This window comes from Trichomycterus rosablanca, chromosome 13 (assembly GCF_030014385.1).
Source record: "Trichomycterus rosablanca isolate fTriRos1 chromosome 13, fTriRos1.hap1, whole genome shotgun sequence".
Classification (NCBI taxonomy): domain Eukaryota; kingdom Metazoa; phylum Chordata; class Actinopteri; order Siluriformes; family Trichomycteridae; genus Trichomycterus; species Trichomycterus rosablanca.
This window is the reverse complement of record NC_086000.1, coordinates 16,031,790-16,054,835: the sequence shown is the minus strand read 5'-3', so window position 1 is coordinate 16,054,835 and position 23,046 is coordinate 16,031,790. Positions and strand designations below refer to the sequence as shown.

The 23,046-nt window shown below is 39.6% G+C and overlaps 1 protein-coding gene across 1 annotated transcript in view; it reads right to left on the bottom strand.

Annotated features, from left to right (window-relative positions):
- plekhh1 (pleckstrin homology domain containing, family H (with MyTH4 domain) member 1) overlaps nt 1-23,046 on the bottom strand; it is a 76,856-nt gene that overhangs the window by 27,196 nt on the left and 26,614 nt on the right. Inside the window, 17 exon segments of the mRNA XM_063007453.1 lie at nt 319-498; nt 6,342-6,422; nt 9,370-9,528; nt 9,831-9,917; nt 11,855-11,965; nt 12,091-12,227; nt 12,824-12,971; nt 13,054-13,145; nt 13,760-13,778; nt 14,394-14,437; nt 14,621-14,702; nt 14,966-15,759; nt 17,305-17,475; nt 17,554-17,635; nt 18,318-18,401; nt 18,515-18,664; nt 18,831-18,893. Coding sequence (XP_062863523.1) covers nt 319-498; nt 6,342-6,422; nt 9,370-9,528; nt 9,831-9,917; nt 11,855-11,965; nt 12,091-12,227; nt 12,824-12,971; nt 13,054-13,145; nt 13,760-13,778; nt 14,394-14,437; nt 14,621-14,702; nt 14,966-15,759; nt 17,305-17,475; nt 17,554-17,635; nt 18,318-18,401; nt 18,515-18,664; nt 18,831-18,893 — 2,484 coding nt within the window.

Here is a 23,046-nt window from a genome sequence, read left to right as displayed (position 1 = left end):
AAACACATGCATAAAATAAATCTTAAAGTAAACCCTTACACCTACATACTGTACATTCATTGAGTATTTTCTAAGCTAAATCTTGGGTATACAATTACTGACTGTAGCCTATTCGTTGCTCTGTACATTTTGTCACCCCCTCCACTCCATTTATCTATTGCAAGTGCCTCCATAGAACCACTACTGACTGGGTTATTTGGGTGGTGACCAAAGCTTCCATTACACTTAAAGTATATTGACAGCTTTCGATGTGCATAACTAGGACAACAGTAACCTTGATAACCTCAGCTTTAGATTTCATTGTGCACTGTAAGTTACCTTTTCCTGCTTGGTGCCGATGAGCAGGTAGGTGGGGCTTTGCTCTTTTGGATGGACCACTAGCGTACAGTGTGAAGAGAGGAAGCCCCGACCACCTGCTTCATAGTCCTCGTCGGAGTCACATGACCTGTCTACCTCCTCGACCCGCGCCTCCCGCACATAAAGCTGACCCAGTGGGAACTGTCACACACACACACGCAACTTTAAATACTTTAAAAATAGTAATACAATCAATTTTCCATAGCTTACATTTTGAGGATTATTGCATGTACAGTGGGGCCAAAAAGTATTTAGTCAGCCACTGATTGTGCAGGTTCTCCTACTTAGAAAGATGAGAGAGGTCTGTAATTTTCATCATAGGTACACCAACTATGAGAGACAAAATGAGAAAAAAAATTCCAGGAAATCACATTGTAGGATTTTTAAATAATTTATTTGTAAATTATGGTGGAAAATAAGTATTTGGTCAATAACAAAAGTTCAACTCAATACTTTGTAACATAACCTTTGTTGGCAATGACAGAGGTCAAACGTTTCCTGTAAGTCTTCACCAGGTTTGCACACACTGTAGCTGGTATTTTGGCCCATTCCTCCATGCAGATCTCCTCTAGAGCAGTGATGTTTTGGGGCTGTCGCTGGACTCCACAAATTTTCTATGGGGTTGAGGTTTGGAGACTGGCTAGGCCACTCCAGGACCTTGAAATGCTTTTTACGGAGCCACTCCTTCGTTGCCTGAGCGGTGTGTTTGGGATCATTGTCATGCTGGAAGACCCAGCCACTTTCCATCTTCAATGCTCTCACTGATGGAAGGAGGTTTTGGCTTAAAATCTCACGATACATGGCCCCATTCATTCTTCCCTTAACACGGATCAGTCGTCCTGTCCCCTTTGGAGAAAAACAGCCCCAAAGCATAATGTTTCCACCCCCATGCTTCACAGTAGGTATGGTGTTCTTGGGTTCTTCTTCTTCCTCCAAACACGACGAGTTGAGTTTTTACCAAAAAGTTCCATTTTGGTTTCATCTGACCACATGATATTCTCCCAATCCTCTTCTGGATCATCCATATGCTCTCTGGCAAACTTCAAACGGGCCTGAACATGTACTGGCTTAAGCAGGGGGACACGCCTGGCACTGCAGGATTTGAGTCCCTCTCGGCGTAGTGTGTATACTGATGGTAGCCTTTGGTACTTTGGTCCCAGCTCTCTGCAGGTCATTCATCAGGTCCCTCCGTGTAGTTCTGGGATTTTTGCTCACCGTTTTCATGATCATTTTGACCCCACGGGATGAGATCTTGACCCCAAGGGAGATTATCAATGGTCTTGTATGTCTTCCATTTTCTTACAATTGCTCCCACAGTTGATTTATTCACACCAACCTGCTTGCCTATTGTAGATTCACTCTTCCCAGCCTGATGCAGGTCTACAATTTTCTTCCTGGTGGCCTTCGACAGCTCTTTGGTCTTGGCCATGGTTGAGTTTGGAGTCTGACTGTTTGAGGCTGTGGACAGGTGTCTTTCATACAGATAACGAAATCAAACAGGTGCCATTAATACAGGTAACGAGTGGAAGACAGAAGAGCTTCTTAAAGAATAAGTTACAGGTCTGTGAGAGCCAGAAATCTTGCTTGTTTGTTATTGACCAAATACTTATTTTCCACCATAATTTACAAATAAATTCTTTAAAAATCCTACAATGTGATTTCCTTGATTTTTTTTTCTCATTTTGTCTCTCATAGTTGAAGTGTACCTATGATGAAAATTACAGACCTCTTTCTAAGTAGGATAACCTGCACAATCAGTGGCTGACTGAATGTACAGTGGGGTCAAAAAGTATTTAATGGCAACAACAAAAAGACCACATAGACTTTTACTCCTGACAGCCAAAAACAAGAATCAGGTGCTACACTGAGCACTACACAGTTGGAAAAATGTTCTCTGGAATAATCAATCATATCTTTTGTGGTGACATGCAAATGGTAGGGTTGGAATTTGGTAAAAATAGTATGTTCTTGGCTGGTGAGTGGAACAAAAGTGCCCATTTTCCCTCTGATGTCACACTGGCTTTTACATAAAATATGCACAAGTAATTGGTTTTCAGTTAAATGCTGGTAAGGAGTTTGGTCATCACAGAAAATCCCCAGTAGTTTCCAGTAAAGTAAATACTACAGAACAATACAATCTGCCCTGAAAAAAAAAAAAGATTCCTGAAATGGTCATTTATTCAGGCATTTACTGTCCGGTTTTATTCAGGTAACGGTCACAGTGGGTCTGATTCATTGGGCGAAAGGCAGGAAACACCCCAGACAGGTAACCAATCCATCACAGGGCACACACACACACAGACAAACACTCAGGACAATTTTAGTAGCTTCAAATGGCCTGGTTAAATGTACAGCAGACCCTTGAGTTACGAATGGTTTACCATACAAACATTTTGGGTTACGAACCGAAATTCACGCAACACATGACATCACGAACAAGTTGACTCTGACCGTCTCTCTCTCTCTCTCTCTCTCTCTCTCTCTCTCTAAATATATATATATATATATATATATATATATATATATATATATATATATATATATATATATATATACAGTGTATCACAAAAGTGAGTACACCCCTCACATTTCTGCAAATATTTCATTATATCTTTTCATGGGACAACACTATAGACATGAAACTTGGATATAACTTAGAGTAGTCAGTGTACAGCCTGTATAGCAGTGTAGATTTACTGTCTTCTGAAAATAACTCAACACACAGCCATTAATGTCTAAATAGCTGGCAACATAAGTGAGTACACCCCACAGTGAACATGTCCAAATTGTGCCCAAATGTGTCGTTGTCCCTCCCTGGTGTCATGTGTCAAGGTCCCAGGTGTAAATGGGGAGCAGGGCTGTTAAATTTGGTGTTTTGGGTACAATTCTCTCATACTGGCCACTGGATATTCAACATGGCACCTCATGGCAAAGAACTCTCTGAGGATGTGAGAAATAGAATTGTTGCTCTCCACAAAGATGGCCTGGGCTATAAGAAGATTGCTAACACCCTGAAACTGAGCTACAGCATGGTGGCCAAGGTCATACAGCGGTTCTCCAGGACAGGTTCCACTCGGAACAGGCTTCGCCAGGGTCGACCAAAGAAGTTGAGTCCACGTGTTCGGCATCATATCCAGAGGTTGGCTTTAAAAAATAGACATATGAGTGCTGCCAGCATTGCTGCAGAGGTTGAAGACGTGGGAGGTCAGCCTGTCAGTGCTCAGACCATACGCCACACACTGCATCAACTCGGTCTGCATGGTCGTCATCCCAGAAGGAAGCTGATGCACAAGAAAGCCAGCAAACAGTTTGCTGAAGACAAGCAGTCCAAGAACATGGATTACTGGAATGCCCTGTGGTCTGACGAGATCAAGATAAACTTGTTTGGCTCAGATGATGTCCAGCATGTGTGGCGGCGCCCTGGTGAGAAGTACCAAGACAACTGTATCTTGCCTACAGTCAAGCATGGTGGTGGTAGCATCATGGTCTTGGGCTGCATGAGTGTTGCTGGCACTGGGGAGCTGCAGTTTATTGAGGGAAACATGAATTCCAACATGTACTGTGACATTCTGAAACAGAGCATGATCCCCTCCCTTCGAAAACTGGGCCTCATGGCAGTTTTCCAACAGGATAACGACCCCAAACACAACCTCCAAGATGACAACTGCCTTGCTGAGGAAGCTGAAGGTAAAGGTGATGGACTAAACCCAATTGAGCACCTGTGGCGCATCCTCAAGTGGAAGGTGGAGGAGTTCAAGGTGTCTAACATCCACCAGCTCTGTGATGTCATCATGGAGGAGTGGAAGAGGATTCCAGTAGCAACCTGTGCAGCTCTGGTGAATTCCATGCCCAGGAGGGTTAAGGCAGTGATAATAATGATGGTCACACAAAATATTGACACTTTGGGCACAATTTGGACATGTTCACTGTGGGGTGTACTCACTTATGTTGCCAGCCATTTAGACATTAATGGCTGTGTGTTGAGTTATTTTCAGAAGACAGTAAATCTACACTGCTATACAAGTTGTACACTGACTACTCTAAGTTATATCCATGTTTCATGTCTATAGTGTCGTCCCATGAAAAGATATAATAAAATATTTGCAGAAATGTGAGGGGTGTACTCACTTTTGTGATACACTGTATATATATATACACACACAGTGAGCGAAGAGCGGACGGTGTTTTTTTGGTATTTTTTTATATTTTGTAAAATTCTATATTAAAATGGCCTCAAAGAAGGTGCAGAGAAAGTGTAGTGGTGAGAAAATAAAACAATCTATTACTCTTTGTTGTTGTATAATTACTCCCGTCAGTAGCTGTCACTGTGTATCAGACAGAGGGGACAGTGAGTGAGAGAGAAGAAGGAAATCGTAAAGCATTCTTTCTTTTATGCAATTACACCTACAAAATACAACACTATTGAAATAAAGAAAGAAATAATAGAGAAATATGAGAGTTATTGTTGTTTCTGCTAGATACATTTTATAAAAAAAGGAGATTTATTATGGTGTATAGTAAAGCACACGTACTATACTGAAATGTGATGTGTGTTTTATGTACAGTACAGTACTACTGTGTATTGTTGTTTATTACTGTTTATTATAGGAATGTCTATTCTATAATTTAAGATTAAGGGAAAATATAATTGTATTTATAACAAAAAAAGACCTTTTAAGACATTAGAAAGGTTAGGTAAGGGGGTGGTGTGGGAGGTCTGGCACAAATTAATTCTATTTACATTATTTCTTATGTAAATAAGAGCTATTAAACATTTTTACTTAAGAACAGCCATTCGGAACCAATTACATTTGGAAGTCAAGGGTCTACTGTATTTGGACTTGGACACACAGAAAGGACCCTGGCTGAACAGCTGGGGAATCGTATCAGGCCCTTTCTTACTGTGAAGCAACAGTACTACCCACTGCACCACTGGAAAGGTCATATGCATAATAATTAGCAAGGACTAGTAATTCCTTCCAGTAAACTTTTTAGGGTAAAAATAACTGTAGATGTATTATTATAATAAGTATAAATAGGATTGTGCTGCTTGTATAATTGTGTGCTGCACAGCAATATGCGTCCCAGAAACCTGGGTTCTGTTTAGTCTTTGGTCACTGTCTGTGAGAAATTGCTTCGAGTAAGTGAATGAGTGAGTTGCCCTTTAATGGAATGTGGCCCTGTCTAGATTGATTTACAGGTGGGGACCAAATGTGACCTTAACCAGGATGCAATGTTATTATTACATATAAACTACCAAAAATGGAAATATATGACATTTTCAAACGTTTACTATATAATAACAATACAAATAATAAAAACAATACTAATAACAACAACATTATTATTAGTATTATTATTTAGACTTTTTTTTATTATTATTTGGACTCTTGGATGGATGTCAAGGTACCCCAAGGTGCTCCAAGACCCACTTCTGGAACCAGCATAGACATCAGTAAAAAAATGTTAAATTTTAAAAAAATATATATTCTATTTATGCACTTTCTCCCCTTTTAGCTCGTCCAATTGCCCGATTGCATCATGCTTCCTCTCCACCAATGCCGATCCCCGCTCCGATTGAGGAGAACGACGCTAACCCATGCCCCCTCAACACGTGGGCAGCATGCCGTATGCATCTTATCACCTACACTTTGACGAGTGCAATGTGTATTAGCACTGTGTACGGACAGACACACCCTGAGAGCTTTTTTCTCATCTCTGTGCAGGCACCATCAATCAGCCAGCAGAGGTCGTAATCCACATGTCATGAGAGAGAGAGTCCCCATCCGGCTTAGTCCCACTTATATCTGAACAACAGACCAATCGTTGTTCATGTGGCCGCTCAGCCTAGCCAGCAGGCAAAGCTGAGATTCAATACGATGTATTCGAGATCCCAGCTCTGGTTCCAGCGTGTGTTTTTACCGCTGCGCCACCTGAGCGACCTAAAATTTACATTTATTTATTGTATTTATTGTTATTCTTACCTTGTCATCCTGGTTACGATAGTAGTAGAAAACTTTTCCTATTAGGGCGCACCATACAAGCTTTGAATGACCATGTTTGACCTATTGTTTAGAGACAAAGAAAAGAACACAATTAGAGGAAAATAAAGAATGCACAAGTGGTTTAGCTCAGCCAGCTGTAAATATATTTGGAAATAAATTATGATCAAATCAGTGCAACAAAGCAGTGAATTGTGCAGCCGGGGGCTCCGACAACACTTCAAAGCACTTGACAGCCGGATGCCATACATTACGGCCTGAAGATACATCATTCACAATACACAAGGTCATGTGCACACACAGACACACACACAGCACAAAAGAGCAGGGAATGCTTTTGAACGAGTGCTCCATCTTAGCAAAATTCCAGGCATGCTGACATCAGTTCTGTCTCAGCCTGTGTTAGTTCAATGTCTTTACCCTTTACATGATCCATTCAGCCCTTTAAACACACACACACAGTGGCCTAAATCAACCACCTCCTACACCAGAGACAGACAGCCTCTGGCACACAAACAAATCCTGTTTAATAACAGCCGTGCACACTAGGATGTTGTTCTACAAGATAAGTAGATGCTTTCAAACAGCTGTTCTCAGGTGAAGATAAAGCTTGCAAGTGTTTGATACTGGCTGACATGAGTGCCCTGTTATTAAGCTCTGGCTCTGCAGACCTTTCCGGAAACTCAAGGCTTTTGATCTAATAGCTGGTGACAACAGACTATTTTAAACTACAGTTTCAATCTGCCTACTAAGGTATACCATATACAGCTAATACCTGCTATACAACTACCATATATAGTAGACTGGTAAATACATGTGCTGTGAGAAATTATCTCAATTTAAATATATGAAACATTTTTCGCATTGACTGACTCCTGCAGCGTGAGCTCTCAATGACAGATTTGAGAGTAACAGGTTTACAGATGGCTGTGGAACTACAGCAGGAAAGTAAATTTAATAAAAGAGAGATGCAGGATTGGACCAATAGAGTATACTCTGTTAGTACACTGCCTGGCCAAAAAAAAGGTCACCACCTGGATTTAACTAAGCAAATAGGTAAGAGCCTTCCAATGGATAATTACTGCATGGGTGATTATGTTTCAGCTGGCAACAAGTTATTTAACCCTAACTGATGCAGTGAGTAGCTTCTCATTTGTTAAACAACCATGTCGAAAAACACATCCTGTGGTCGTGGAAAAGATGTTAATCTGTTTCAGAAGGGTCAAATTATTGGCATGCATCAAGCAGAGAAAACATCTAAGGAGATTGCTGAAACTACTAAAATCAGGTTAAGAACTGTCCAACGCATTATTAAAAAGTGGAAGGACAGTGGGGAAACATCATCTTCAAGGAAGGAATGTGGTCGGAAAAAAATCTTGAATGATCATTATCGGAGATCACTTAAACGTTTGGTGAAATCAAATGGTAGAAAAACTACAGTAGAACTCAGGGATATGTTTAATAGTAAGTAAGAGCATTTCCACACGCACAATGTGAAGGGAACTCAAGGGATTGGGACTAAACAGCTGTGTAGCCTTAAGAAAACCACTTGTCAGTGAGGCTAACCGGCAAAAACGTCTTAAATTTGCTAGGGAGCATAAAGATTGGACTCTGGAGCAATGGAAGGTCATGTGGTCTGATGAGTCCAGATTTACCCAGAGTGATGGGCGCATCAGGGTAAGAAGAGAGGCAGCTGAAGTGATGCACCCATCATGCCTAGTGCCTACCGTACAAGCCTGTGGGGGCAGTGCTATGATCTGGGGATGCTGCAGTTGGTCAGGTCTAGGTTCAGCAACGTTATGTGCCCAAAGAATGAGGTCAGCTGACTACCTGAATATACTGAACGACCAGGTTATTCCATCAATTGATTTTTTCTTCTCTGATGGCACGGGCATATTCCAAGATGACAATGCCAGGATTCATCGGGCTCAAATTGTGAAAGAGTGGTTCAGGGAGCACGAGACAACATTTTCACACATGGATTGGCCACCACAGAGTTCAGACCTGAACCCCATTGAGAATCTTTGGGATGTGCTGGAGAAGACTTTGCGCAGTGGTCCAAATCTCCCATCATCAATACAAGATCTTGGGGAAAAATTAATGCAACTCTGGACCGAAAAAAATGTTGTGGCATTGCAGAAGCTTGTGGAAACGATGCCACAGCGAATGCGTGCCGTAATCAAAGCTAAAGGCGGTCCAACGAAATATTAGAGTGTGTGACCTTTTTTTTGGCCAGGCAGTGTATATTGATGATTGTAAGTGCAAAATCTCCTGGACGTTCCGCAGGCTGTAGATCAGAAGACAAAAGACAAATTTCATAACAAAAGGTTGATAATATATCATTTTCTTACTAATCTAACCATTCAGAGACCCCTTAAGATCTGTGGAAGAGTGTGTTTACATTCAGGAAAAGACCACTCCCATCAGGACATAAATAGAACATTATATTTCTCAGGTAAGAAATACTGATTAATGTGGCATTTGAGGCGGCACGTAGAACGGTCGGGGTCCTTTCTGTGTGGAGTTTGCATGTTCTCCCCGTGTCTGTTCAGGTTTCCTCCAGGAGCACCGATTTCCTTCCACAGTCCAAAGATGTGCAAGTGAGGTGACTTGGAGATACAAAATTGTCCATGACTGTGTTTAACTTGTGAACTGATGAATCTTGTGTAACCAGTAATTACCTGTTCTGTCATGAATGTAACCCAAGTGTGTAAAACATGACGTTAAAATCCTAATAAATAAATAAATAAATAAATGTGGCATTTGCTGTCAAGGGAAGTTCCTCCTCTGCTTTATCCTGCATTCTGGATTGTGGTTGTTTAATTACTGATAGTGGATCTTTTCTCACTACATTTTCATCCTTATTTAAATATAATTAATTTACCGATGCACTTTGATGACTCCTGTTGGCTAGCAAACCATGTTTTACAAAACATTCAATGTTGGTTCTTCCCATCCCTCCCACTCCACTCTTTCTTTTTTATTTTTATGAACACTTTCTGCATCTCACCTTAGTTAGCCAGCCACGTACTGTCGGCTTGGCTTGTGTCTCTGTGGAGATTGGTCCACTGGCCTGAACTTTCAGTATATTCTGGAGAACTCTAATCCATTCTTCCAGGATGTTGGGGGAGTCTGCAGTCAGGTAGAAAGTCTTCTTCTCTGTGATCAACTGCCATACACAGAAATTATTTTTTTTACTTTAAGCAGTAATACTAATTGGAACTTACCAAGACAGAATAAATAAATCATTAAATCATAATGACTGTAGATAATTAAACATAACTGCAGCACTGAATCATCTATAATCCAACAATGTAAAGAGCGAAACATTCATTTCACTGAAAAAAAGTATTGTTCAAAGAGAGCTTAAGGCATCAAGCAGACATTCTACCTACAGCAAGCTGTGATGAAAAGCCCAGAGTTTCCAAATCTGCTTAGTGCATTTTGGAGACAAAACAAAGTGTGTCTCACCTGAAACGTCTGTGCTCCCTCTCCTCGGGCAATCCGACATGAAGAGTTGAGTTCGATCTGGCCTTGAGGCTTCCGGATCACATCACTCTGCAGTAGCAGTGAGCAAGACAGAGCAATTATCACGTCTGCAATAATACTCACAATCCTTTTACATAAACTGTCAAAAACAGTAATTACCAGATTTTTTCCCCTAGTTTATGTCTGGTTTCCAACACAATTATACTGTCAAATTAAATTTTGGAGATTGAAGTGGAGCCCACACAAAAAATACAGATGAGTTTTGTCTTTGATTATCATTATTAGTCTCTCATATTACAAAATTGACCCAGAAGTGAACACCACAATCATTTAAATCGCTCATAAATCAGAGCTCCAACTGACTTTCATGACCAAAATCTCTCTAGAAACAATTAGATTTTCAAAAGATATTAATACAGTCATAATTTGTTAGATACACTTAGCTTGGTCACTATTTTTTAACTATTTTATAACTACTATAGATTTTTTTTCTTCCATAATTACTGATTAAGTTAAACTTTTATTTTATCAGAACTTTATGAAGCATAATGGTATGAATGTTGAATTTCAACACAGTATTTAATGTGCCCCCCACTAGAAGATGTTGTGTTGTAAATATTGAATGTTTAATTTTGACTTTTGAATTCATTTTAAGGATTGGAGAGTTTAAAATTAGATTAAACAGACTCCACACATCAGAACTACATGACACGATCACTAAATTACAGACTTTACAATGATTTTCAGGAGATCATTTTCATGTGCTAGGTGAGTCTTTCAAGCTACCAGTCTGAGAGAATAATGACTAGCATATGAGAGAGTAATGACTAACAAAACATGTAAAGGCAGCCACAGCTTTTTGAACTACTGCTGTCTGAGATATGCTAGTGTTTCTTCCACAAGCATCTGTGGACTAGAGTTTAGCTTCAGATCTCATGACTTGGAAGCTGCTGAAACATTGATGACATTAGCCACAATCAATCAGGCTTTACATTGTTATGAATTTAGAGGCTGGAACAACACCACTGCTCCTGCCTTTTCTTCGTCCATGTGATGCTTAGAGCAGAGGCTCCTTTGTTTTCAAAGCTTGATTTACTGTGGAAAATGTCACATGTTCCAGCAGCTTCTAATTCATAGCAGACTTATTTTTGTTGGTTCTTGGATTACATTTAACCATCTGGACAAATCTCTTTCGATGGTGGTTTAGTTTTCCTTCTAACCTTGGAAGCAAAATTAATTTGGGAGAGGCAAAATAAGAGAGTAGTTTATAGAATATTCAAGTTACACCTTTTTGAGACAATCCACAATGAGCAGCTGAATTGGAAACAGGTGAGGGAATCCTGACCGAGACTATGCTTTCTTCTTACATAACTTAGCATGGCAAAAAAGATGGGTCATGGCTCACCACTTTGCTGTTTGACAATTCTCTTTTAGATCTCTGTCCATGTAGTGCAAAGTGGTTTGATAAATGTAACTACATGGGCTCAGGAAGTACTTTGGAAAATGCAGTCCTCCGCTCCATCAAAAAAAGCAACCTAAAACTCTGTTATGAAAAAAGAAAGCTTTACATCAATCCTATGCGGAACGATTAAGCCTAAGTTCATCTCAAAGAGAAAATGTGTGATGTCACATATTAAAGTAGTGTGACTGCATTACTGGTAAACCATACAAAACCATGAATATTTGATTGCAACTTACAGTACTGTGACAGTATACTGTCTAAGCAATTGAGGGTTAAGGGCCTTGCTCAAGGGCCCAACAGTGACAACCTGGCAGTGGTGGGGCTTGAACAAGCAACATTTTTGATTACTAGTCCAGTACCTTAACCACTAGGCTGATCATATGAGAACTTTATTCACTGTGTAAACCTAACTGTGTATGTTATGTTAGAATTTTAGAGTGACATGCTGCAAAGCAATTTCCATTTAGTTCTCAAACTTGACTGCATATAGAGCTTAGACCATGTGAAGCTGGCACGTTTGTGCTATTGCAAGCCTTGTACTTACAGGTGATTTATAATACAGAATCTCTCCATTGCGCAGAATGAACCAGCGCCTCTTCCATGCCTTGACCTGGCTTCCCATCTTCAGCAGGTAGCCAGACTTTTCCAGAGTCTCCTACAGAAACACATGCATCAAACCATTATATGCCAGGCATCTTCACTAAAATATTATCTAATTATAACATATAAAGACTTTTTTACAGGATAAGAGTATGAATTTGTTATCTGTAAGAGACGTACAGGTCCAACACTCTCGCAGGAATAGGATGAAGTACGTTGAACTTTCTGCTCAGGCTCAGAGTAGTCACTGTCCAGTGAGTAGGCATCTGGAGGGATTGCGTAATCACTCTCCGAACTGATCGAGGACATGGACACACCTGGAGATCAAGTGATTTATTGTGAAATACATTTAAAACGCTTATAAACTACTGTACACTACATAGTCAAATGTATGTGGACACCCCTCCTAAATACTGAGCTCAGGTGTTTCAGCCACACCTATTGCTAACATGTATAAAATCCATAAATTAAATGCTTCTAACTTTGTGAGAACAGTTTGAGAAAAGCCCTTAATTTGACATAGTTTGTTGAGTATGCTATATCGAAAAACCCCTCTGTTTGCTTTTGAGATGAACTACATCATGGATTGTAAGCCAAATATCAGTGCCCGACATCACAAATCACAAAGCCTGAATGGGCACAAATTCTTCCAGACACATCAAAATATTCTGAAAGGTCTTCCCAGCAGAGTGGATAAAATTATATCAGCAAAGAAAAGGGCAGCTCAATATTAATGTCCAAGGTTTTGGAATTGGAGCTAGACCAAGCTATGGTCTAATGTCCACATACTTTTGTCAATATGGTGAATCTGTAATATGTACATATATTTTATTTTTTCTATTTGATTATCCTTCCAGGAAGGTAACAAAAGTTATTAAATAGGTAGAAACTGATTTCATTGATGTTCCCTGACCTCTTTTCACAGCGCGAGGACTCCCCGGTGTACTGCTCTTCTTCTCCGGCCCCACACTTGAGGTGCGCAAACTGGCGAGTGAGCTGTTGTCATCCTCTGAGCCAGAGTCATCATCAGGTAGAGGAACACTGCTGATCTGAGTGGCTTTCTGGAAGAACAGGTAAAGATGCAATGAGCAAACAAGATGTAATAGATGAGGATGATTAATAATGCACCGCTGTTAACCTCACCCCCTTCAGTGTGGAGTAAACAGGAACGCTGATGTTCTTGTAAATGAGATGGCTAAAGGGACCTGCCGCAGGGTACTGAGGGAGGGTTGAAACTGTAAAAAAACACAATGTTAAAACTATAAGAGCACAGCGATGTCTACACATATAGCTTTTGAATTAGTTTGTAAAATATATTTAATGATGATAAAGAGTTGTGCCTTGCATGTCATTTCTAGAACTTAACAACAACACAACACAGTGGCTCGGGGGGTAGCACTGTCGCCTCACAGCAAAAAGGTTCTGGCTTTGATCCCAGGTGGTCCTTTCTGTGTGAAGTTTGCATGTTCTCTCCATGAATGGGTTTCCTCGGGGAGCTCCGGTTTCCTCCCAGAGTCCAAAGACATGCAAGTAAGGTGAACTGAAGATACAAAATTGTCCTTGACTGTGTTTGACATTAAAGACTTGAACTGATGAATCTTGTGTAACCAATAACTACCTCTCCTGTCATGAATGTAACCAAAGCGTGTAAAACATTACGTTAACATCCTATAAATAAATAAATAAATAACAACTTGTTAAGACTGAAATAGCCTCACAAACAATAGTTTATTTATTTATTCGGGATTTTTACGCCATGTTAAACACGTGTGTCATTTAATGGCAGGAACGCCTCACAAACAATCGCCTCACAAACAATAGCCTCACAAATGCTTGAGCTGTTTTTGACTAGAAAATGAATGGCCATGCTTTGGGTGGGAGGATCAGCATTTCGGTCTTCCCTTTCAACCATTCAGTGCCAGCCAATCATGACGTTAGCATGTATGTGCAACTAAAATTGAGTGGAAAAGAGTGTTGATACTCAACTCAACTGAAGTCCAGTCATTAAAAGAGGTGACCTAAATGTGACTGTAACAGTCATGCCCCGCCTTGCCACTGAAGCGACAGGTAGATCTGTAACTGCAAGACTGTGGAGGATGAACCCAATATGCAGGATGCATAACCAAGACAAAACAATACTGAGGCTAAAGAGCCACAAACAAAAGGAAACTACATCATTAAAGATGACCAAATTGACAGAAATAATGAAATAAACACAACCCAAAGCAAAGAGGTGACAGAACTGATGAACAGGCAAATTAGTGGACCACCATCATGGTGATGATGGCATCATAGTTTGGGCCTGCTTTACTGCTTATTCCTGAATTGTATTTTGGAACACTGCAGGAGTTGTAAAAATGCTAATTATACACTCTGCTTTCATCCTTTCATCAGGCTTAATGAGAAAAAAGCTTTTCCATTCTCTACCTCTCTTCTGATACTCATCTCTTAAACACTTTAATAAATGCTGGCTTCACCTGCACAGGTGTTTTCACTCAGGAAGTGACATCAAACAAGACCTGGCCTCACTGACGGATCAAGAGACATTTTGGCACTGACCTGATACATATGTTTACAGTCTGTTTAAAGAGCATCCTGTGAGTAAGGTGTAGTGATTGGCTGGTGATGGACAGACCTTGCTGGTAATTGTTTGTGACTGAGTGATGGAATTTGTGCTGGTTGTAAGGCATTTGTTGCTAAATGTGGTACCTACTTCTTCCCATACTCCTGGCTCCAGGACTGGCTTCTGAAACTCTCATTCCAGATTTTGCCACTGCATAGATACGACTCTCCTACAAAATACACACACACACACACACACACACACACACAAAGAGAGCAACTTTCAGGCTATATTACAGTGTGCACTTTATGATTATCATTACATTTACATTTGTAGCATTTAGCAAGTGACTACAATTTAAGCAATTGAGGTGGGGGCCTTGGTGGGGCTTAAACCAGCAACCTTATGATTACTAGTCCAGCCCCTTAACCACCAAGCTACCACTACCCTACATTATTAGCAATGAAAGGTCTTAATCACTCTTAATCTTACCCAGGAAGGAAAGCGGTGCAGAGGTGGAGTAGGAGGTTTCAGAGACTGAGGGTCCAACATCTCCAGCTCTTCTGCCAACCCCACAAATGAGACTCCATCGTGGGGTGCCGCTTCAACCATGGATCCTTCAACCACCCCCTCCATGCTTTCAGGATGTCCCTCATCAATGTCTGTCTCCTCAACCCCCAGTGTGGATGCAGAACCCTGGACCAGACTGCGACAGTACGTGGACGTGGAGGATCCAATGTCTATAGTGACGTTAACATAGTGGAGCCGCTCCAGACCCGGCTGTGGCTGACTGTGGTGCTTTTTGAGAAGCTGAATGCTGTCGCGGGGTATCAAAGGGGTGCGCACCTTAGGCAGGGTCATACTGGTGCCAGACAGTAAAACTATAGGAGTGGGGTCTAACTGAGGGCTCATAGATGGAGAAACGCCCACAGGAGGAGAACTTTTGGGGGTGGGAGTGTCAAAGCCACAAGGGCCAGGGGTTTCGTATGTTGAGGAAGAAGAGGAAGACGAGGATGAAGATGAAAGAAGGCGTTGAGAGCGGAACTTGCTGTTGAGCTCATCAGAGGAGTGGTCTTTGTCTGAAGCTCCACCTCCTGCTCTCTCACGTGGGACGACGGCAGATAGCTCCACCCCCTCCCTCCTGTCAGTCATCTTTGTTATACTTGCTGTGACTCCTCTGTCTGTACTGTGCTTCAAAGTCCCATCCTTTTTGTTAGGTTGGGTCAGACGTTCAGATGCATTCTGGGGAGTAGGGTCCAAAGCCTCCGGTGCCTTCCTCTTGCAATCTGTAATGCACATGAACAAAAATATTGACCAGTGCACCCTTCAACTAGTACTTAAATTTATGTATTTATTTTAATGTTACTATTTTTTTTATTAATTTACATTCGGCCCACAGCTAGAAATTTTCTGATCCCATTATTTTCCATTTCCACTGTCAATGTATTTGACGATACTGATTTGACTGTAGTTGACTGTTAAAGATTATTTAGCAAATAATGTCAAACCTAATCTGACACTAATCCAGTACCTTAGGCGAATGGTTGAGATGTATGGTAAATTGTATAAGATCAGGACATTTTACTATCTGCTGTGCCATCCTAATGCTTCTAAACTAGGTGTTTGATTTAAGTTTTCGAATTATTTCTGTTTATTTTCCACTTTATTAACAAAATCACGCCATGGGCGCTCAGGTGGCGCAGTGGTGTAATAAGTCTAATAATTCACAAGTCCAAATCTTAGCAAAGCCACTAACCTGGCTGGGCTTCCACACAAAACACAATTGAGCATAGAAGTATCATAGGAGATCTCTTCCTACTGTGAAATGCAATTTCTGGGATTGGTCCGAGCACCTGAGTGATTTAGTAGGATGGGGAAGGGGGTCTCTAGCATGGCTCTCTGTATGCAGTACATATCTGATGACCTGTGTTTAGTTCTGCATTGGAAATACAAGGTTAATGTAGCTTACAATAAAAAAAAAAAAACTCTTGGTAAGTTTGTGTCACCACTTTAGTTTGTTGATGTTTTAAATCATTTGCCCTTGCATTCTTCTTTGGCAAACATGCATGTGTTTTCCCAGGTAAACATGCATGTGTAAAAAAGGCTCTAGACTCCTTTTAGTCATAAGAACTTAGTGAGTCACTATGAGACTGGTTAGTCTAGAGTGGGTTTGTCACAGATATGAATTTTATCCTTTTAGTGGAAGAGGCAGCTTTTTTGTTATACACTGGGATAGAAAACCATGAGTGTCTTTATATTATATATTATTTATACTGTTATTATTATAATACTATATACCCAACTAATCCTTACTATTATTATTGTTATTATTATAATATATACCTAACTAATCTTTTATTAATAGTACTGTTATTATTATAATACATACCCTTTATTATTCATATGCTTATTGTTATAATTGCTATTACGTATATAGCACTATGTGCATAGATATAATTCCATATATGTGAATAGCTATAGTTATAACTATATATTCATTTATATTCATATTCATATTAATCATAGATATATGTTTACTGATATTCTCTGTTTTTCTTGCACAATGCTACTATTTGCACTTCTGGTAGATGCTAACTGCATTTTGTTGCCTTGTACCTGTACTGAGCAATGACAATAAAGTTGAATCTATCTATCTATCTATCTATCTATCTATCTATCTATCTATCTATCTATCTATCTATCTATCTATCTATCTATCTATCTATCTATCTCTAAGATTGGGAGTGTAATACTTTCATCTGTATAATAATATGCCTGAGCAACTTTCAAAAAGACGATGGTGATGATGAATGTGAAAATGAAAGACATGCCTCTAGTAGTACTGGAGCATTGTTTGCGGAAGCCTGTTAGCCTGCAGCTCTCATCCTGTGTAGTGGGTGTTCCAGAGCCACTTGAGCTGTGCAGAGGGCTGGAGGGCACTAGCTGAGCATCCAATGATGGAGATCTGGGAGAACCAGGAGGTGTGGGCCTCTCTAGTAAAGCTATGATAAACAAAAATGTTATTGTAAAATAGTAGGAAGAAAATATATGGAGAAAAAAGAAAACATAAACATAATTACTTTGAAGTTTGTCTTGTAGCAGGACGATCTGCTCAGTCTGCTTCAAGTTGGACATTTTCAACTGCTGGTTCTCCACCTCCATCTGAGGGCCAGAAATATTTATTTAAATACGTAGTAGAAAACATATTATAGTAGCTGTATAATAATAATAATAATAATAATAATAGAATTTTATTTATAAGCGCCTTTCAGGATACACAAGGACACTTTACACATCAAAGAAATTAAAAGAGAACAACAGAAAAGGTATAAAACGAGTAATAAAACATAAGATGGTAAATAGTACTACTGCAAATATATATATATAACTGAGAATAAAACAAATTAAAAACAAGTATTCAATAAAACTAAGAATTATGGAATGCAGTTCTAAAGAGATAAGTTTTTAATTGCTTCTTAAAAATTGGCAAGGAGGAACATGAGCGGAGATAAAGGGGGATGGTGTTCCATAACTTTGGGCCAACAACACTAAACGCTCTTTCACCGTACATGCGCAGCTTGACAGGAGGTACAGAGAGCAAGCTGGCATCAGCAGACCGGAGCGAGCGTGAAGGACAGTAGCTGGTCAGCAGAACAGAGAGATAGTCAGGAGCCAGACCATGCAGGGACTTGAATACTAAGAGGAGTATTTTGTAGTTTATGCGATGTTGGACTGGAAGCCAGTGCAGATCTTTTAGTATAGGAGTGATGTGTTGCCAAGAGCTTGTATGTGTGAGAACTCTTGCTGCAGAATTCTGAACATACTGACAAAAGACTTTGCTTACCTCCCGTAGCTTAAATGTAACCCAGTCTTTAATTTTGGCTGCTTTCTCTTCTATTGTCTTGGCTTCTTGGGCTCGAACCAAATTCTAAGGAAAAACAAAAACATTTAGAGCATCTGGAGAGGTCAGATTATCACAACCTGTAATTCGTATAAACCTAAATGACTAAGTGCATCTCTTAGATCAGTATCTTTACATACCTGTTTTTCCAGCTGTGCTTCGAGAGTCTTTATAATCATGTCTTTCTCCTGTATTTGACTGATCAGCTCCTGATATCGTCTGTACAGGGAGTTTTCTGATTCGCTGGGATGTATGTTCACTGATTTCAGCTTCTCTTCCATTATTTGTACCTTAAGTGGAGTAGATTAACTTCAAAAGAGCACTTGTTCAAGATACCGGTAAACATTAGGTCATTTCAAAAGGTTCATCATTCAAGTATGCAAGCCAATCCAACAGAAAAGCCTTTAGCAGTGAGTGGTAGTAATCAGTGCTAGATGAAAAGAACAGAGGTCATACTTTTTTCTCAGCGTTATCAGCCCGCTGGTCAGCCTCAGTCACTCTCTGCTCCAGCTCTTGCATCTACAACAAGACATGCAGAAATTTATGGTGATTTTACTGGCCTCAACTGTCTGACTACTGACCACTGTCTCGACTGTCAGTAGCCAGACTGCATTGATTTCTGTGAAAGACTTGTGTCATATTACATTTAGTTGTTATTTTATTTACTAAGAAACATAATGTGGACAGATAACTCCAGACAGCTTGACCCCTAGATTAAAAGAGTTTTGTGGCGCTGTTGTGCAGTAAGGGGCATTTTGCTAGCATTCCAGTCAGAGGTAAGAGTTATTATAAATCTTTTACTATAGTCGGAATATCTTTACAATCATATGCTATGGTCTTTATGCTCATTAAATGTTATCCCAATGGGAAATTTTCAGCAGGCACACCAATTCTTAAAATACTAATAGAATTGTGTTCCATATATCCAGTAAATTAACACTTTTAGCAGCACTTTTATCTTAAACAATATAACATACTTACTGTTACTAAGGCAATGGAAAGACTAGCAACCTACCAATTTCAAGTCGAGTAACTTGACCTCTGAGCTAACACCAAAAATGTTCTGATAGATTGAGATGAACCAGGTACAGGGTGTTACAGGTACAGGGACTCTTGGCTTGCCTTTTAAAATATTACTGTCAGCAGGTATAGTATTAAAATCCACAACACCTCAAATACAACTATGGCCAATAAACAACAACCTTTGTTGTCTAATTTTCATCACACTGTGTTTAAGACAGTTAAAATGTATAATTTTGCAATTCAGTATATAGGGATTCCTTAGAATTAGCCAACACAGTATTAACTAAAACTGAATTAATAATATATTTAAAATATACACTATATGGACAAAACTACTGGGACACACCTCTTTTTAAAGAACTGAATTGAATTCAAGTGTTTAATTCAGTCCCATTGCCACAGGTGTATAAAGTCAAGCACCTTGCCATGCAGTCTGCCTTTACAAACATTTATAAAACAATGGGTTATTCAGTGAGTTTAAGTGTGGCCCTGTAATAGGATGCCACCATTGCAACAAGTCAGTTCATGAAATTTCTTACCTCTTTCTGTAATTAATACCAAATTTTAGCTAAATTAATTGTGCCACAAGGGATGTAAATAATTAATTTATTACCTAATATATGCCAAATAAGAAAATATTAAAATATCAAATCAACAAAAGCTAATTTTAATTGACAGAACTGAAACCATGAATATGACGTATCAAGTGTCTACCAAAACATATTATGCCGAATTCTGCACCCCCGTTGTTAAGTGTGTTCTCTCTTAGTAGCAAAATGTGCTGTACTTAATCAGATGGGTAAGACACCTATGAAATATTTCGAATAGACATATTAGACATCACCAAAATGCTGACTGACAATATATGTTAAAAGCTTTGCGTTTAATGGTGAGTTATTGATAATTATACATTGACTGTTTGCTCTTATCCAACAGACAATGCAACTCTTGCCCTGTGATGTACTGACGACCTGTCCTGTCCTGTCCTGTGTTCCCTGCCTTTCGCCCAGTGAACTAGACCTACTGTGACCACAAATAGAATAAAGCAGTGGTAAAACAGTGAATTATTAAATGAATAAATGAACAATTCAACTCCAATTCTCTGTTAATGTTTTAACCAACCAAGATCAGTACAAGTTGTCTTGGTTCTTAAAAATTGAAATAAAAAAAAAATCTCAGAAATTACCCTTTTCATCACAACCAAGAATGAATATCTAAAGCACAATTTCTTAGTGAAAAACATGCAAATCTATTGCATACCGTTAAACTTTGCAAACTTTTTAAATGGTTTTATAGCCAACTGCTTAAAAAGAACACTTTTGCAAGTATTGCCATATTGAGGTTGGCTATAACAGGCTTATCACTTATTATTACTTAATAAAATAAAAACTATAGTCTAAAAAATAAAGTCAATAAAATAAAACTTAAAATTTTAAGGAGGGGGGTGTAGAAGTTTAGCAGAGTCTTGCCTGTTTTTCTATTAACTGTTCTTAGTCAACAGATGGTGCTACATTTAGCCTGTGATTTATCAGTGCAAGCCTGGGTATGCGCCTACCACAGCTTGCTCCAGTTCTTTGCCAGACCACCATGACCAGCTGACAAGAGGGAGATGATGGTTAAGGCATGTCTGACTTCACATCGTTTTTGTAAACCTACCTCCCACCCACTACTCATAACAGTTGTGCGCATACTTGAACACATACAGAGCACAGATGTTTAACTGCTGATGGTTTAGCAGGCAAGGCTCCTCACAGAGAAACTGGTATGTGCTAGTTTTTATTCCTGGTTAAGTTACAGGGGGTTAGATAAGCGCACAGGCTTTAAAAGAGGATAAAAAGCAGACGTGATTACACCAGAGGTATGCGTAGATGAGCCATATAAATGCTTTTTATAGTAAGAAGAAAACCCCCACATGAAGAGAGTAAAGAAATGGGTCCAAATGGATACAAATGTGCATAGTTCAGCTGTTTTACATAACTAAAGTAAAATGTAACCTTATAGGCATGCTAAATTAATCACATGGCACCAATGAGACTGTAGGTAGAACTTATGGAAGACACTCAGTAGTGTGGGGGTGGGGAAAACTCTACTGCACATCTTATCATTACTCACCCCAAAACCTACTAGTACTACTATCAAACACAAGCATTCCACTGAAGTCTGGTTTATGCTGTAAATGTGTTTTTACATTCACCTGAAAACATAGTTTGAAAAGCCTTGATAACTCATGGTTTTCAGAACAGTACAAGTTAAAAGTACATGGGGAAGTAAGGTGAATTAGTAAAAGTGCAAGACAAAAATTTGGCTCATTATTGGCTATGTTTACATACAAAGACTTTTATCAATCCGACTACATTTATTCCAATGATTGTAGAGAACCGTGCTGTCTGGATTTTTTTGCATATTATTATTATTATTATTATTATTGTGCTTGAAAATCCTAGGAGACCACAAGCATACTCAAACCTCAAAAAGTGTGTAAATGTTATATTATATGAAGTGTGTACATGTGTATACACATACACGTTTATACAGCAATGAAGTGTCTTGAATACAAAGAGTAGGATTTTAAACTGGACCCTATATTTGATAGGGAGCCAATGTAAGGAGGCCATGACAGGTGTAATAATAATAATAATAAGTTACACTTATATAGCGCCTTTCACAAAAACCCAAGGTCGCTTTACAAACAAAAATAACAAAAATAACAATCACACCAAAATAGCAGGGGAGGAAGGGGAAAAGTGCAGAGAAAAGAGATGGGTTTTTAGTAAAGTTTTAAATTTGGATAGAGGAATAGTAGAACGTAGCGAAGATGGAAGAGAGTTCCAAAGCGCAGGGGCAGCAACACTGAAAGATCGGCCACCCATGGTGCTCAGTCTGAACCTGGGATCCACTAGGAGACCGGCATCTGATGACCTTAGGTTACGGGAGGGATTGTAAAATTTTAGGAGGTCTGAAAGATAACGGGGACCCAAACCATGGAGTGCCTTATAGGTGAGAAGTACAATTTTGTACTGTATGCGCATGGTAATGGGCAGCCAGTGAAGCTCCTCCAGGACTGGGGTGATGTGATCAAACTTCTTTGTATGGGTTAAGATCCGTGCAGCAGAATTCTGGACTATTTGCAAGGGGCGTATTGACTTAAAGGGAAACCCATGGAGCAAAGAATTGCAATAGTCCAGCCGAGAAGTCACAAAGGCATGGACCAGCGTCTCAGCTGCCGTAGAGGACAGTAGAGGGCGGATACGAGCGATGTTGCGGAGATGGAAGAATGCAGACCTGGATAGAGATTTTATGTGCGGTTCAAAACACAGAAGGGGATCGAACAGAACACCGAGATTGCGGACAGTGTCTGAGGGTGTGATTATGATGTCATTGATAGAAAGGACAGAGTTAGAGAGAGAGTGGACAGTGGACTTTGTACCAGTAATTAGAAACTCTATTTTCTGAGCATTCAGTAAAAGAAAATTTGCCCAAAGCCAGGAGTTTAGTTCATTAAGACACCTAGTTATGTGAGCGGGAGGAAAAGGATCTGTTGGTTTGAAACTGAGATAAACCTGAGTGTCATCAGCGTAACAATGAAAATTTAACTTGTACCTGCGAAAAATGTTGCCGAGTGGGAGGATATAGATAATAAAGAGAAGAG